Source organism: Dromaius novaehollandiae, chromosome 29 (genome assembly GCF_036370855.1).
Source record: "Dromaius novaehollandiae isolate bDroNov1 chromosome 29, bDroNov1.hap1, whole genome shotgun sequence".
Lineage (NCBI taxonomy): Eukaryota > Metazoa > Chordata > Aves > Casuariiformes > Dromaiidae > Dromaius > Dromaius novaehollandiae.
In genome coordinates this window covers 3,219,944-3,236,409 of record NC_088126.1, presented here as the reverse complement: position 1 = coordinate 3,236,409, position 16,466 = coordinate 3,219,944, and the positions used below count along the sequence as shown (strand labels likewise).

At 51.1% G+C, this 16,466-nt stretch overlaps 1 protein-coding gene across 4 annotated transcripts in view; it reads left to right on the top strand.

Annotated features, from left to right (window-relative positions):
* Nucleotides 1-16,466, top strand: part of SNX27 (sorting nexin 27) — a 40,866-nt gene that overhangs the window by 12,287 nt on the left and 12,113 nt on the right. For all 4 annotated transcript variants that reach the window (XR_010385409.1, XR_010385408.1, XM_026114937.2 and 1 more), the window contains exons 2-9: nt 1,474-1,705; nt 6,307-6,499; nt 7,509-7,573; nt 8,612-8,716; nt 9,860-9,938; nt 12,325-12,488; nt 13,803-13,892; nt 16,106-16,255. Coding sequence is in view for 2 of the 4 variants with exons in the window: in XM_026114937.2 (XP_025970722.1) it covers nt 1,474-1,705; nt 6,307-6,499; nt 7,509-7,573; nt 8,612-8,716; nt 9,860-9,938; nt 12,325-12,488; nt 13,803-13,892; nt 16,106-16,255 (1,078 nt within the window). In the remaining 2 variants the exon portion in view is untranslated. The remainder of the gene's footprint in view (nt 1-1,473; nt 1,706-6,306; nt 6,500-7,508; nt 7,574-8,611; nt 8,717-9,859; nt 9,939-12,324; nt 12,489-13,802; nt 13,893-16,105; nt 16,256-16,466) is intronic.

The following is a 16,466-nucleotide window of genomic DNA, read 5'->3' as shown; positions in this document are numbered from 1 at the left end:
GCTGGTTACACTAGGCTTTATGGTAGAGAAATCCCTAGGTGTAAAGGAAAACAAACTGGGGTTGAGGCTTGGTTGCTGGTGGCAGTTTGGCAGCAACCAGAAGCCCCTCAGCTGGTTTGTTCCAGGCTTGTTTCAAGCTGCTGCTGGGGAAGGAGAGGTGAAAAGGGACCTGTTGTCTCTAACGATCTCCGGGCTCGCCGGCAGCCTGGCTTGAGCATGTCCAGGCTGCCGGGTAGGGATGCAGTGGGTGAAGCTCTGCCTGTTCCTGTTTATACAGGGAATGTTTCGGATACCAAACTCTAACAGAGACACTTGTGATGACTGAAAGTTTATGGAGGCATGATACTAAATTTAGCTCTTATCAGGAAGAAAAACAGGCTTGTCCCTTTCCAGATTTGGAAGAGAACCGAACAGCTCTGTTTGGACCTATGGCTTCATTTCCAAGCAGTGTCTCTCCAAGCTGGCCAAGGTGTGGTCTGTATCTTCTGGGCTAAGCAAGAGCAAAGCGGGGGTTAACCAACTGCCCAGGTCTGGCAGGGAGAGCAGGAATGTCAGGAATGCTTAGAGGTGGCTTGGATGGGTCTCAGGTCTTCAGAGGGCTTGTAGAAAGCTTGGGGCGTAACTGGACGTGCTCTTGTGATCAAGTTGGAACAGTTTAAGAAGTGGAAATGTTGTAGAGTGCACCAGTGCTCCTGGGCTGTCTGGGGGTGAAGCAAAGCAGTTTGTCTAAAAGTAGCTTAAGCGAATGTGCATCTCCTTTGCATTGCACCAAAGTAGGTGTGCTTGTGGGTGCTGTGTCTTGGTTGATGGGGACAACAGCCTCTGAAATCGCTTATCTTCACTCCACAAACGTATCTGCCTGCTTTCTCATTCTCGTTCACCTGGATATTTCAATTCATATTTAGGGAAATCTGTTTTGGAGCTGTCGAGGGTCATGCAGTGTTCTGGGAGGTTAAGAAATGCTAAAAACTGCAAAAATTGGATTAAAGATGTAATGGGGTGCCTGAACTTTGTGAAGAAGTTTTAGCTGTTTCTGAAGTCATTAAACATAATTCAGTAACTAATAACCCAAGAAATCACTGGTTGGAAAATTAGTTAATCTAGATCAGAATGAAACTAGACCAGCCGAGCAATTCAGTCCTCTTGCGAAGCGCACGCCGGCAGAGCGGTCGGCTTTCTGGTGCTTTGCAGGCAGAACTGAATTGCAAAACACACCTCCACCGAAGCAGAACTTGCAGAATTTTAACATGAGAACTAAGAAGGGGGATTTTTTTTGTTTGTTTGTTTTTTTTCCCTCCTTCCTAGCTTGTGTAACCTATTAGGAGAACAGATCTGAAGCCGCAGACATCTTCAACTGGGAAATTTTCAAGGGAAGCAGATACGTGATGTACTGCTGGGCTGGTCCTGGCTTGGTTTGAGGGCTCTGCTGTCACCTTTGCCTTGCTCATGGCCTCTATGCTTTCTCTTTTACAGGAATGGGGTGAATGTGGAAGGGGCAACTCACAAACAAGTGGTGGACCTGATTCGCGCAGGAGAGAAGGAGTTAATTCTGACCGTGTTGTCTGTACCTCCCCACGAGGCAGATAATCTTGATCCGAGTGATGACTCTTTGGGGCAGTCGTTCTATGACTACACAGAAAAACAAGCTGTGCCCATCTCCATCCCCACATACAAGCACGTGGAGCAAAACGGCGAGAAGTTTGTGGTTAGTATCGGTTTGGGACGTGCCTTCTGGAGATCGGCGTGGGTCTGCGCCCCGAGCTGGTGTGCTCCGTGGTGTTAGGGACAACTGATGGCAACGCTTTCTTTCTGTGTTCAGGATGGAGATGAATGAACTTATTATCGACTCTCTTTGAAACTGTCTTATTTAGGCTCGCCTGTCCCTATTGTCGTGTTTGGTTATTCTTTTGCAGCTGTTGTCTGTGTGCTGGGAAGTTTTTATTAATGCAGCTTGGATAGTCTGATCTCTTGTGAAGATTAAATAGGGAGTTACTATTTAGCTTGTATGTGCTTTTATATTTGTGCCTCCTATTTTACATCAAGTGCTAAGGACATCAGTGATGGATGTAAAAGCAATAAGAACAGATGCCTGGCAGCATAACTTCCCATCTACAGCATGAAGCTGTTGTAATCTCTGTTGGTTTCCCTCTGCCTTTCCTGAGAGCACGCTGTGTAAGAGCGAACCTCTGCCCTGCGCAGAACGAGGAAAACCTTCCCCCGGTTCGGGAGTCACGGCTTGATCCCTCGTGCTCCCGTTTCCCCTAGCGCCTCTCTTCGCGTGTGCGGTAGTTCTGATGCCCGGGAAATGAGTGCCTGACCTCTTCTGTGCGAGTTCTTCCTTTTCTTTTCCCTTTTGTGGGTGTGGGGGAAATAATTGTAAAAAGCCTTTGCTTTGGGTGCCCCCTCCCAGCTGCGTTTGCTGGGGAGGCTGGCGCTCAGTCTCGGCGAGAACCTGCTCTGTAACAAAAGTACCTGAAATGGATGCATCCTCCGAGGCTTCAGATTGATCCTGGCTTATTAGGGAAGGCTGCCTGTGGGAAGGAAATGCTGTTTTTCACATTTCCAATACGCTTCCCTTCTCGTGGAATTATAACAATTTGGGGGGAGCCCGTCTTGTTCTGCGTGGCAATTCCCATTGCATTCCCGTGATCTCAGGAGAATCTCATCACTTCATATTGCAGAATACCACTTCAGTTTGTTTTCCTCTTAGCTCCAGTGAAGCTTTACTAATTACGGATTGAATCAGCTGCAGAATCAGACACTATTATATGGGCTATATGCTGCCATTATCAGCTGCAGCTGAATGCTTAAATCTGGTTATCTTGATGGTATTTATTGTGCTTACAGCTGGGAGCATGCACTGGGCTTGAAGGGGAGATGCTGTTAGTGGCACCAGGGATGCTGTTAGCTTGCACCTGTGCTGTGACTTGGGGTGCCCTCGCAGTTGGAACAGCAGCTGTAAAAATGGCCCTATTTTAGGGGATCAAACCTGAGTTGCAGCAACGGACCTGCCGAACCTGTGGCTTTTGCTCCTGTTGGCACTGCAGAGCAGCTCTCGCTGTGCGAGTGTGCACGGCCCTTGCTTGCAGCATCCCCTGTTTGAGCTCTGGGGCTCACAGCTTGGGCACTGCCTTCTGTGCCCGACGTGCTGCTGGGGGTGTAGGGCTGCTCTGCAGGGATGCCCGTGTCACCCCTCGCTTCAGCAGCCCCTCCAGTCTTGGTCTGGGGTCCTTCCTGGTTTTTGCCGTCTTGAGATCCCGACGGATTGGGAGTAAAGCTTGGCCAGGCCTTCAGTTTCACCTGCTTCCGTGGTGGCTGAAGCAGTTCTGGGCTGCTTTCAGATACGCTCCTCAAGCTTGCTGCCGAGTTGTGGCAATGACTCTGTGGTCAGCATATGCTGAGACCAAACTCATCCCTGCTTTTCTCCCGTGACGCGTGGATGTGGCAGCAGCTAGGATAGAATAATTCAGGTCGGAAGGGACACTGGGATGACTGACCGAAGGAGATGTGGTGTTCCTGGGACCAGCTTGCCCTGAGATGGAGGGGCAGGATAAGGCTGGCCTGGGGTATTAGACACAGCGATTCCTTTCTTAGGCAGAACAAACCTGGAAGCAGCCTGGAGAGAGATCTGAAATGGGTTGGATGAAGGCAGACGTGTACCCAGAACTGTTCCTCTTGCAACATTTGGGGTGTGTTGAATGTCCTCGGTGGGCTAGGCCTCGCTTAGCTGTTCCACTTGGTCGCCTGGTTGCGTTATGTTCACGGACGCTTGGCTTGCAGACCTCAGGGGGCTTGCGTCATCCACCAGCTCCTCCAGCACCCTGCGTCTTGCTGTGCAGCTTGCTGCCGACCATCGCTTTGAGGACGTGCCGCAGGTCTGAGCTGCGGAGAGGATCTGCAGAGCCTGCAGCCGAGCTCCAGCTGGCTCCGCGTTTCAATACGCGACTGGTAGAGACAAAAGCCGGCCACAAGGGCGGTATTCTTCCCTCTGCGAATAACTTATTGTTAGGAGGGCAGTTACCAGCTGCCCAGCTCCTGAGGTAGCCCGTAGCTTTGTGTTAGAGCTGAATATCCTCACAGGACCAGTTTTCAGCATCTAAATGTGGGAGGGGGTCTCAAACTGGGTTCGTTGTACCAACATCCCAATCGTATTTTTCTACTGCTCTCTGTGCTGTCTTCGTTTTGCCAGAGCTAGGCTGAGTGATGAAGCTGAGGGACTTGGGACATGATGCCAAGTGTCAGGTGTCTTTGGTATGACACTGCTTTGCCTCGTGGCTGGAAGGTTTCTGTCATGCACTGACCCCTCTCACCCTCCCAGACTGCAAGTGAGGCTTAACTGGGGCAGTCTGCCTCGGGACACGCTTATGTTTGTAATGCGAAGCGCTGGGAGACGGATGACGAATTGGCTCCTGGCTCATCACTTTTTCCTCTCTCAGCTGAGGATGGAAGCGTTTTCCCAGGGAAAGCATGAGCCAGCATCGGTGATGCAGAAACTGTGTGTGTAAAGGCGGAGAAGGTTCAGTTATACTCAGCTCCTCTGAAGAGTCAGACTCACTTCAATGTGTCACCGTAGCCTGCGTGTCTCCGAACGGGACAGATGGGATCCTTGGGAGAACGAAGGCTGCAGGATTGTAGCCAAGCAGAGCAAGAACGGGGAGTGGGTGCTTTCCCCGCGGCCCTGCTATTCCAGCCCCAGGCACTGCACCTCCGTACGTGATGCTGTCAGCTCAGATATGCTGTAAGGGGCAGGAGCAAAAGGGTCCTAGAAACATGAGTTTTTAAAGAAGCAAAATGCCAAGGAGCTGCAGGGGAATGGTAGGAGCCTGATGGCCAGCTGGGCAGAAGCGTAGCCCGAGGCTGCCTGCTCTTTGCTGGACTGACAGTAGCTGTTGTTCTGATCTCCTAATCCCATCCTGGCATCTTCTCCCCCACCAAGGGCAGTCCTGGAAGGGCCGAATGCTTCTTAAAAAAGTGCAAGTTAAGGTTTTATTGGAAAATTATCCCTTTTTGAAGGTCTTCAGTCAGGTATTTGGAGTGCAAATGTGGAGGAAAAATGACCTAGGATTGTGGGACCGTTTTGGCTCTCCTCTTCTCGGAAGCAGGTTGGCTTTGCCATTCTTTGAGTCCTCTGAGAGCTGGTGAAGCCACCCTATGCGAGTCTTCAGTGCATTCCTCTCGACAGCCTCTGCCTCCCTGCCCTGCCAGCCCTTTGGCTTGGGGAGGATGGCGGAGGACGATGCTCTGCTTCAGAGGAAGGGCTGTGGTTGCAAACACTTCCCTTGTGCAACATTTTTTTTAAAAAAGTGCGAACCTGCTCTCTTCCCACTACATCCCTTTCCTCCTGTGGAGCTAATTAAGGTAACATACTGCTGTTTGGGGCTCCCTTATCACTGAGGGTCTATTAGCAACGCCTAGATAAAAGCTTGTTTAACTTGCTTGCGAGACTAAGCAGATTGGCTCTAAAAATGGAGGCGGCTGGTTAATGAATGGGAAAGGAATTCCCTGAAGAGCATTACAGCACTGAGAAATGTGCTGTGACCGTAACTCTGCTCTGGGTTTCTTATTTGGGACCGGAGTCCTATTTCCTTAGCAGTGTCCAAAACGAAACTGGAAGAGTGTGTGGATAGCAAAGAAGCTAGTTAGCGTGGGGTGTTTCTAATTGATTTAATGCCTTCTCTCCCATGGGATCTCTCGCACAGTTGGTGCCTGACAGCTGCCAGCAGCTGTGTCCAGATGCAAACATAAGCCTCCTGCTCGATTTGGGACCTCCCTGTGTCTCAGGGGAAAGTATTTGTGACCCTGAAACCAGAGTAAAGCTCTGGGACTTTTGCTGCAACACGAGGGTCGATGCTGCAGCAAGCTGGAAATTCGGCCATCGTTTCAAACCCCTCTGAGATGTGAGGATGCTCTCGTGGCTGAAAGCAGCTGATGTGATTGACACGGTTGCTGCTCTGACATCGGGCTGGTAGGGACCCTCCTGGGTGCAGCCTGTACAGAAAATGATCCAGGCGAAAGCTGTGACTGCTGGATCGGGGCTCAGGGCCTTTTGTACGGGATCTGGGGTGTGTTTCTTGTCTCCTTGTAGTGGAAGAGCACCTTGAGTTCATGCTGACCCTGCTGCTGTCAAAAGGAGGAGGAGATGGTAGTCGAACGTCATTTAACTATGAGTGTTGTGTTCTCATTCTACCTCGAATCCTCCTGATGTAGCTGTGTGCTACCTGTGTGTCCAGGAAGGCAGAACTGAACCAGTTTGTATTTGGAAAGCTTTTTTGTCCCTTGGTGAGACTCTTCTCTCCTCCCTGCCAGGTGTACAATGTTTACATGGCAGGCCGCCAGCTCTGTTCGAAGCGGTACCGCGAGTTTGCCATCCTGCACCAGAACCTGAAGCGGGAATTTGCCAACTTCACTTTCCCGCGTCTCCCAGGGAAATGGCCCTTCTCCTTGTCGGAGCAGCAGCTGGACGCCCGGCGGCGAGGGCTCGAGGAGTACCTGGAGAAAGGTGCGGTGCCCAGGTTGCATGCTGCCTTCCTTGCGAGTGGGAAACCGTTCTTTGGGGTACCTCCTCCTGTGGTGATCCTAAAGCTTGAACTTCACCAACATTTGCTTATCTGTGAAGGAAAGAAGCTCATTTGTAGCTGGATTGGATTTTACAGCTGAAATGCTGAGAGGGAGCTCAGACTTGTCACGGCTTAGTGATGGGTGTGTTTATTGGCTGGCAGTGCACTTAGAGCAACAAAATGTGTAATTAGTTTTTAATGCTCAACGAGCTTTCATTTATCATGTCGTATTGCTTGCCAGTAATCTTGGAGATTGAGGGAGAGGAGGAAGAGGAGGGAAGCTTCGGAATGGGGAGAAAGTCACATTTGAGGCCTCTTTCTTGGGGGATATTTGATTCGGTGTTTGAGCGTAACAGGCTCCCTTCTTACCCAGCACCTAGAATTAAAACCCCTCTTCCCGCAATAGTGGTGGTTCAAGATTTCCCCACCCAGCTGATACCTCAGCCCTGCCTTTCCCAGCTCGTTTGTCTTCATCCCCATTTACCAACTGGGTGTAGGACGGGGGAGACTGGTTGAATGTTGGAGGCAACATGATACAGTTTGGTTCAAACTTTCTTGCTGAACTTGGCCTGAATTCACAAATAGTTTCAGTCCCTCTGGAAGAACTTTTTAGAGGCAGAAGTGCTATTTATGAAATACTTGCCCACTTTTAAGTATAGTTTAAATGTCCTGTTGGCTGGGTGCCTGGGGCCTAGATTTCACCTGTCAGGAGTTACTCAACACCACTTTATGCTTGTCACTTGATCAGTCTTCCTGCTAGTAAACCCGATACAACCCTAGAAAGCCCTTGCTTTGAGAAGGCTTTTCCTGACTAGGGATACCACCTTGTTTCATGCAGCCCATGAAACAGTTATTACCCGTTTGCTTCTGCCTTCCTTCAGAGTGGTCCCGGGAGGGAGGGCACTGCCTTTTCCCTGGGCCCCCCGCTAACCAGTGCTCTCTGTCCTGCAGTGTGTTCGATACGAGTCATTGGGGAGAGTGACATCATGCAAGAGTTTCTGTCGGAGTCGGATGAGGTAGGCACGCCGGGGATGGCACCGAAACTCGGCCTTGGCCTTCGCTGTTGCAAACAGAGGCCACAAATGCTTGGTAAAGCTGGATCAGGGAGCAAGGTCACTCCCTGCCAAACTATCAGGTAGCTGAATAGAAAACCATGGCAAAAACTGAAGGCTGTAGTTTGCTGTCTGTCTGTTGTGTTACCTGTAGGGGACCTTTTCCCCTTTGCAGCTGCCAAGAAGAGCTTTGCTGCTCTCGGAGGTGTGCACAGACCAGTCAGCCGTGAGGCCTTATTTCTTCCCCCAGCTCTCTGGCAAGGGGAGACCTAGTGACAAGTACATCCACCAGCTTTCCTGTTGGTCTCTGTTGCTTGTGGCAGCCCAGGTAGTTCTGCAATTATGAGCTGTTTGTATTTGTCAGCCTTTGGACAAAAAGGCAACAGGCACTCTGAATACCAGCCCATCCAACTGCTTCTCCTGAGATTTGGATTGTAGGCAGCAGCAGTGAGTTTTTACTTGCTCTCTAGCTGCTTCCAGCCTTTCCGTGGTGTGCTAAGTTGCTGTGTCCAGGAGTTTTTTTCCTCTTGCTCTTTACTGGCATACCCAGGAATGGAAAATCCTACTCCATCGTAGTCTGAAGCAATTTGCTCAGCTTCCTGTCTCAAAGCAGAGCTTGCTTCTTCCTTTTTCTTTCAGCATTTCTCTGATGCAGTCTGGAATCAGATTTTTGAGGCTGGCAGAGCAGCTGGATTTCTCCTGTTTATTAGAAGTGAATATGTGTAAATGACCCTTTTAATTAGCCAGTCCAAGGGCTCGTGCGAGGCAATAGTCCCTACAGCTCAGGGCTCAGTGCATGGGAGTGAATCTAGGTGTCTGCCCTGGGAGATGCACTGATCCCTGGGCTCAGCTCTGTAGGCTGGATCTGTGGACTAAAGCATGCATTAGTTAACACAAATACCTGTGCTGCAGACACTGAAGCTGGAGGAGATGATTCCAAGCCCTGGTAACCACATCTAAAGGACTCTGGTGATTTCCATCCTTTTTTCTTCTCTCCTTTAGAATTACAACGGCGTCTCAGACGTGGAGCTCAGAGTAGCATTACCAGACATAACGACAGTGACAGTCAGGGTCAAAAAGAACAGCACTACAGACCAGGTATACCAGGTGAGCCGCATGTTTCTTGCCTTGACCGGAAGATTAATGCGATTCAGACTTTAACCAAGACCCCGTGGATGCCTGCTTGCCTCCCTCTGCCGCTCTCGAGAGCAGGTGGGCATCAGTGACGCTGCTCCGCTGTAGCGGAGGGAAGAACAACGCTAGAGGAGTCTAACCTTACGCCTTGCTGAAGCAGCATTTTCTCTGGCAGGCTTGGCTGCAAGGATGGAGTCATCTGAATTAATTTTCACTGATAATATCTTAAAGCTGGCGGATGGCTCTAAGCACTAGACAGATTGTGTATTATGGCTGCGGTGGAGGAGTTGGATCCAAGAGCCGTCTGCATCCAACGCATGAGTCTTGTTGCGGCTGTGTGGCAGGACAGCAAGTTGAGTGTTTAAGCATAGCAGCCCATCCTGGGAATCGCCTGGGCAGGTTACTGGTTTGCAAGTGGCACGTGGCCCAGTGCTTTAAGTGGAAAACCGAGAACAGCTAACTTTACCCAGCAGTGCTGGGGGAAAAGCAGAAGCTGTCAATGGATTGGGGGAATAAGAGGATGCAAGGGAGACACTTTTCTAAAGGGGAACTCATAACAGATAAATTATTGCTGCAAGTGAGGGAGCCAAAGGGTTGCAAAAGAGCAGACCCCCAGGAGCTCTCGATCTGCTGAGCAGAATTCTGCGAGTGGATTGGATTTGTGGTATATTCATGCATTTGGGGCCCAGACCGTTGGATTTCCATGTAGCCTCCATCGAGGTCTGTTAGACATGGCTGTTGCATTAGCTTGCAGGACTGAAGTATTGCTGGGGAAAACTCCTGGGGAGTTGTGCACGCCTCTTGTATTAGGAACTGAAACTAGAGGCATCAGAAGAAATGACCTAATTGTCAGTGGTGGCACTTAAAATCTAGAGCAGTTTACAGGAAGGCAAAAGCAGGAGAATCTAAGCCCTTGCTAAAGAAAAAGCCTGAGGGTTTTTTTGGTTTGTTTTTTATACTGGAAGCATATTCAGGTTTTCCTTGGTGACTAATACCTGGGGCTAGTGAAAGCTTGTGAAAAAAATCTGTACGAAGTTGGCCTTTGCCCTGCAGAAGGACTGCCAGAAGTTGGCTCCTGTTTTGCTGACCCTGTTTTCCTGTTTGGTTGCTCTTCAGGCTGTGGCTGCTAAGGTTGGAATGGACAGTATTACCGCAAACTACTTCGCCTTGTTTGAAGTGATCAATCACTCCTTTGGTAAGTCTTTAATTGCCTCAATAATGACAAGCAACCGAGGAAAAAGCTCTGCGGTGCTAGCAGAGCCCAGTGGCACACTCGCTGAGGTCTCACTGTGCTCTCAAAACGAGGAGCCCCTGGGAGGAATCGGCCAGGCACAGCAGGCTCTGATAATGAGGAGCCCTCAGAGTTTGATGGCTTTTTTGCTTCTGCTGCTGCTTGACTTTCTTTTTCTTAAACAGTTCAAGGAGACGAACTTTTTGTTAAATAGATTCATTTTTGTTCGGTTCAAAGGGGCCAGTGGGCTTAGAAAAAGTGGCCGGTATCATTGAAACGCAGCTGCCTCTGGAGAGGGGGGTGCCAGCTGCATCTTGGTGCCGAGCGAAGGTGCTGGAAAAGAAATTGGATCGAGGGCACACTCAGAGTCTGCGCTCACGTGGGAAGCGTGGAGCTGTGTCCAGCCAGCTCTGTCCACAGACAAGCCTCTTTTCCTAAGGGATGCATGCTGCAAACTTCATCTTAGTTTTTCATCCGTCCTTCAGTGTTTGAATCCTGATGGGTTTTTTTATTGCTTGACTGTGGGATTGTGAGTGATTGTTTTGGCACTTGAGCAATTGCCATCCTTCCAGCTTAGCATGCGTTGGGGTCTCCTGGCTGCTGTTCAGATTCGAGGCCTCAGCAATCTCTGATTTCACCCAGCTTCATGCCTGGTTTGCTCAAGCTGAAGAGAGTCCGAAATGTTGCGGTCGTACCACAAAACGAGTGTAGTGGTTTTTTTCCTGGGCTGGATTGTGAGCCAAAGGTAATTCTCCTAACTAGGTGGGCACCTTTATTTCTAGATGGTCTTACCTATATGCCTTGAGCTTATCCAAAAGCCTACAAGCAGCCTTGTTCTTGTACACTGTGAGAAGAGATTTCTAGAACTGTTCCTCATGTCTGCGAAATCCTGGCTTGAGTGCTGGGGCAGTTTTTAGGTTCTCAAAGCCCTTCTAAACTGATCCATCTCACAAAACAGACTGAGGGTCAGCAAAGTCTGCCAGTCCTCTGCAGTTTCCTGGAAAACTGTTGCTCTCACAGAACTGCCTCTGCACCCCTGCACTGGGGGTCACTTGCCGAGGGATACCTGGCGCTGGGGTGACAAAGCAGGACACGGACACGGTGGGGAAGTCCCTAAACTGGAGGGCAACGTGCTTCCAGATTGCCGAGGCTGTGCGGAGAGCCTCAAGTGGGAATGCCCCGGTGTGAGAGATGGACATGGCAGCACGCTGATAGTTTCATGCAGGAAGCTTTTTGTTGCCAGACTCTAACTGGTGCTAATAATTCCTTGTTCCTGTGAGTGCTGCACTTCTCAAACAAAAGTATAAGCTCTAGTTAACCTTTATGACTTGCACTTTCATGACACGCTCTATGAACAACCATATTTATTCCTATCTGGATACATTCCATTTAATTTCCCTGGAAACCGTAAGCTCCATCTGCAGTAAGATAGTGATCATGTTCTACCTGATAAAGGAGATGTACTGGCACTCGTTTTTTTGTCCATCATAGTCAAGCGAAGCCTATTTGAACACAATAAACATCTCGACGGGGCTTGCTGGTGACCCAGCTGCTCCAGCTTGGCCGAGTGCTGCGGCAGGTTTTTCCTGGCTCCGGTGGCAGACTGCTGGGATGGAGAGGTGTCCCACGTGACAGGAGTGTCTCATGGCAGCTCTGTGGCCTTCTCGGGCACCGCTAACCTGCAAAGGCTGGGAGTTGCAGGAATGAGTTGCCTCAGGTCACCATGAGGACAAGGAGAGGCACCTCTAGATAACTATGGAGAAATGGAAACGAAAAGACTCCCTCAGGAGACTGGGGACAGTCCTAAACAGTGTCCTGCAAGGTACGCTATGAAAACGCTGCGTAGGATCACAGTGCCCCGTACTTAAGGCAGGGTAGACCTCCCCGTGCTCACCAAAGGATAAAATCAAGTTGTGCTGATGCCTGCCAAACGTGCTCTTCCTCTGCTGAGCGGCGTGTCCTTGGCTCGTGCCCTGCGCGGCTGGACGGTCGGCAGCTGGGCAGCAGCATTCGCGGCTCGTCCTGGCACCTGCCTAGAGGAGTTTAGTTTCAAGGGAATTCCTGCTGGCAGTTTTGCTAGAGGCAGTTGCAAGGGACCGACATCCGACGCTGTGGAAGCAGGTATTCAAAAAAAGCTGGATTCGATCAGGGAGGGAGAAGAAAAGGGCCTTGGAGGCAGAGCTAGGGTCCTGATCCCGGCTGGAGGATGGGAAGAAGCTTTGCTGGGTTGGCTCAGCTAACGGCCTTTACCAGCGTTGGTTTGTACAGCAGCCGAGCCCAGGTCGCAGCCGAACGCTGCCGATGCTGCGCAGGGCAACGTGCTTACCTCCGTGTCCTGTGTTTCTTCCAGTGCGCAAGCTGGCGCCCAATGAATTCCCCCACAAGCTCTACGTGCAGAACTACACCTCGGCAGTGCCGGGAACGTGCCTGACCATCCGGAAATGGCTTTTCACTACAGAAGAAGAAGTTCTTCTCAACGACAATGACCTTGCAGTCACCTACTTCTTCCATCAGGTAGGTGCCTGGGAGCCCCTCAGCTCTGATGTTCTGCTGGAGGTGAGCCAACACCTGCGGGTAGTCAAGTGCTCGGCTCCCAGAACTGCTCCAAAAGCTGCTCTCCGTTGGCATACTGGCACCACAGAGTGTGAACCTGAGGGACAGTCCTGCTTAGATAACTTTAAGGAACAGAAACCCCTGTCTGGATGTCTTGGTGACCTTGCGTGAACTTGTGGTGAAGTCCTGATTAGAGGGGGACTCAGGACTCCTGGGTTCTGCTGCTCTTGTTCCTGGTAGCTGCCTTCCCAGAGCAAACGAAAAGGAACCTGGGAGGTTGGACTCCTTGGATAGGATTCATTTTCCTCAGCTCCGTCTATTGTCGGTGAAGAGGTCTGTGACCAGCTGGGGTACAGACTTCTCCCTGTCAACTATGAGGGCTGGGGACTTTTCTGCTTGTGATTTTATTTGACCCATTTTATGCCAATACTCTAGGATGAAGTGAGCCCGAGAAGAGCCATGTCCCCCCCATTGGCTGTATAAAGCCAGTCTAGGATGACCAGCTCAAAGGTAGATGTCTGCAAAGTTCAGTAAGGTGAATCCTGCACCGTCTCTGTCTTAACCACCAGAAATGCTGTCCCGGTGCCCTCTGATCTTGGGCCTGTACCAGCCCCTGGTACAAACTGAAATAAAAGCAGTACTTGTCAAGTACTTTGCTCTCCTAGACTGGCTGTTATTTTACTGGTTGGCAGTTTTAAAAGCCGCTTTGTGTGCGGGCAGGGGTCCTTGCTGGGCAGAGCCCGGGGTGTGCGGGTGAGGACCTAAAGGAAGGGACTGTACCTGCTCAGTCCTGCCGAGTAAAACACCTTTTTCTGCCAGTACCGCTCTTCTGCAGCGCAGTGGGTAACAGCCAGCAGGCTCTGTTGGAGATGGCTACACACGTGTGTCTGGAGTGGAAGGGTCCTACCGGCCTGTCCTGTGTTTGTGTGAAGGCAACAGCAGGACACCGAGTACCAGCATTTCCTGATCGTCCTCTTTTGCCAGGGACGTTCTTCTGACCTGCTTCTAGGGCCTCAGGTCTCTGGAGCCTTGTGTTCCTCAAGGCAGGTAGAGGCTTGCGGCTGTGAGCGTGGCCGGGAGAGGCAGGAGCCACCCCTCCGAGCCCGGCCATCCCTTTGCCTCTCCGGGTGCGTTGGTCACCTCCTGCCCACCAGGGCTGCGAATTCGGGTGGCTCTTCAGAGCAGCCTCAGGGCCCGGCAAGGGAAGGCAGAGCGCTGTGACTCGGTGAAGAGCTCCTGTAGTCCTGACCTCCTAGGTTTCTTTTTTCTCTTCAGGCTGTTGATGACGTCAAGAAAGGCTACATCAAAGCAGAGGAGAAGTCCTACCAGTTACAGAAGCTGTGTGAGCAGAGGAAGATGGTCATGGTGAGTTTATCTTCCCTTGCTCTGGCAGGTGAATCGCAGTGCTGTCTCTGGAAAGGAGATGCATGCAACTTTAGAAAACACAGCTTTCCTTGGAAAGCGGTAGCTGTGGAGACCTGCGGGGGTGTGGGCTTAGCACGGGAGGGATTGGCAGGGTGTGCAAACACACAAGAATGCCAGGCGCAGGGTTGGGCCGTGCCCAAGGGTCTGCCACTGCGTGAACCAAAAAAGCTCCTTGTGCCTGGTGAGTTCGTACGGGGCGGGGGCATGTCCTTGGCAAGATCACACATTGGCTCAGGTCCAAACAAGGCAGCAATAAAACTCGTGTGCTGTTGCCAGTGTTGAAAGATGAGGTGCTTAAAATGTGGTGAAGCAATCCTTCACCTGCTGCCCTTTGGGGACAGGTGTGTGTTTCTTTCCAGTATTTGAGAGGTAAAGGCCTCTTTCTACCTCAGATTGCCCCTCAGATAGTGGTGTTGGACTAGCTGAGAGAGGGATGGGTTCTGGTCCGGCCATAAATCAAGTTGCTGCCCCCTCTGTGCCTTAGTTCCTTTTTTGTCTGGCAGAAATCTTTCCAAATTGCAAGTTTGGCGACAGACCTATGTGTCTGTCTGGTCCGGGGATTTTCTGCCTCTTCTCACTTTGCCCAGCAAGCACTTGGGGGTTTGCTGTGACTCGAGGAGCCTGCCTGGCTTAGACACGGGGGAGTGAAGGGGGTGCCTGGAGTTCATCTGCCAGACGCAACCTTGGCTCGAAGATCAAACAGGGAAAGAATCCGCCCTGTAAATAACGTGCTGGGTTGCTCGGGGCTGCGGGTCCCGAACGGAGGCAGGCTGCCCTCTCCCTGCCTTTCCGCAGCCCCGGCCGCGTCCTCGTGGCCACCTTCTCCTGGCTGCTCTCAAAGAGCAGCTGCTTGGGAGCCCTTTTTGCATCCTGGCGAGACCTTGCTCCAACCCGTTTGACTGTTGCAGGTCCCTGCTCTGGGACTACCTTGGGGAGGACCCCAGAAGGGTCACCTGAAGTGCTAAGCTGAGACTGTGCTCTAATAACCTCTTAATTATTAACTAATGACAGGGATCAGTAAATAGACCCTTCCTCATGTGGATTATCCCATGACCCTTTTGTTCCTGCACATACCGGCTTTCTAATGACAAAATAAAGATTTGAATCGTTGAAAAGGCCTCGTCAGCGTATTGCAGGTGCAGTAGGGCCCCAGCGTAGTGGGGGTGTCAAGAACACAGTGTTTGTTGCCCAAAGAGCATGTGAAGTCAAAGCACACAATCTCCAGGAGAACAGTGCTTTGCTGAGACCGCTCACATCAGGCCTTCCGATAAGCAGCATCTCCCAGATGCAGAAACGATGTAAAATCAGCTTCTTTTGAACAAATACAGAGGCCAAACTGTGTCGCCCTGCCTGGCCCGGGCAGCGGTGCTCTTGCAAACCGCCGGCAGGCTCTGGGGCACTGGGCTTTTGGGAAACCACTGGCTTCTCCCACGCCCCGAGCTGTGACTCTGAACTCCCGGAGCTGGTTTTGCGCTGCATCGCTTTCTCTTTCGGCTTCTCTGGTGTCCTCACAATGCTGCTTTGTCCGGGTTCCCAGCGCTGCTGGAGAATGATTTTGTTTACATTTACAAAGAAATAGTCAAAATGCCTCCTTAGACCTTTCTGCTAGTTACAGCATTTGCAACTAAGGACTGTAAGAAATCCTGATCCTACAGCAACTTGACAGCCTTTTTTTTTTTCTTTTCTTTTTTTTCATTCATCTAACTTTCAACCTGTAGCTACAGGAGGTTCAGAGTTGTTTGAAAACCCAGGCTGACGCTGTCCTTACTTCACCCTGTTGCCAGTCTCCTCTTCTTCCTGAGGCCCCAGGCCCCTGGATCTTGCTTTGGGCTTGCTCCAGACCCTCAGCAATGCTTGGGCACACTGTGGCTTTTTAAGCTCTGTCTGACTCCACGCGTCCTAAAGAGATCACGTGGGCAGGTTAATAAAAAATAAAAAAATACTAAAAAATAAAACCCCACAGCCCTGCTGGCTATGGTTGTGCAGTCCTTTCCCCTCGCTTGGAGGGGATCTAGCCTCCCTGAATTTGGGTGTAGTCAGGGGTTTCAGAGGGGGTTGTTAGCACGAGGGTGTTGTGACAGTTGTGGGGGGAGCAGGAAGATGTAGGGGTCTCCTTCCCTTCATTCGAACAGTGTACGGTTTTCTCCCCGCAGTATTTAAACATGCTGCGGACGTGCGAGGGTTACAACGAGATCATCTTCCCCCATTGCTCCTGTGACTCCCGGCGGAAGGGCCATGTGATCACAGCTATCAGCATTAAGCACTTTAAACTCCACGCCTGCACAGAGGAGGGCCAGCTGGAGGTAAGGGCCGCACGCGGGCCAGGTTTCTGCCAGGCCAGGCTTATGCCGCACCGTTTCTGCTACGGCCTCCCGGGGAGCTGAGCTCAGCCCCTGGCTTCCGCCTCGGCTTTGGTGTAGGAAGCGGGAGCGCACCAGCTCCGTGTCCCCAAAGCGCTGGGACTCGTGACTGCTGCTGAGAGGCCTCTGAAGACTTTTTGGCCCTGCTTGGTGG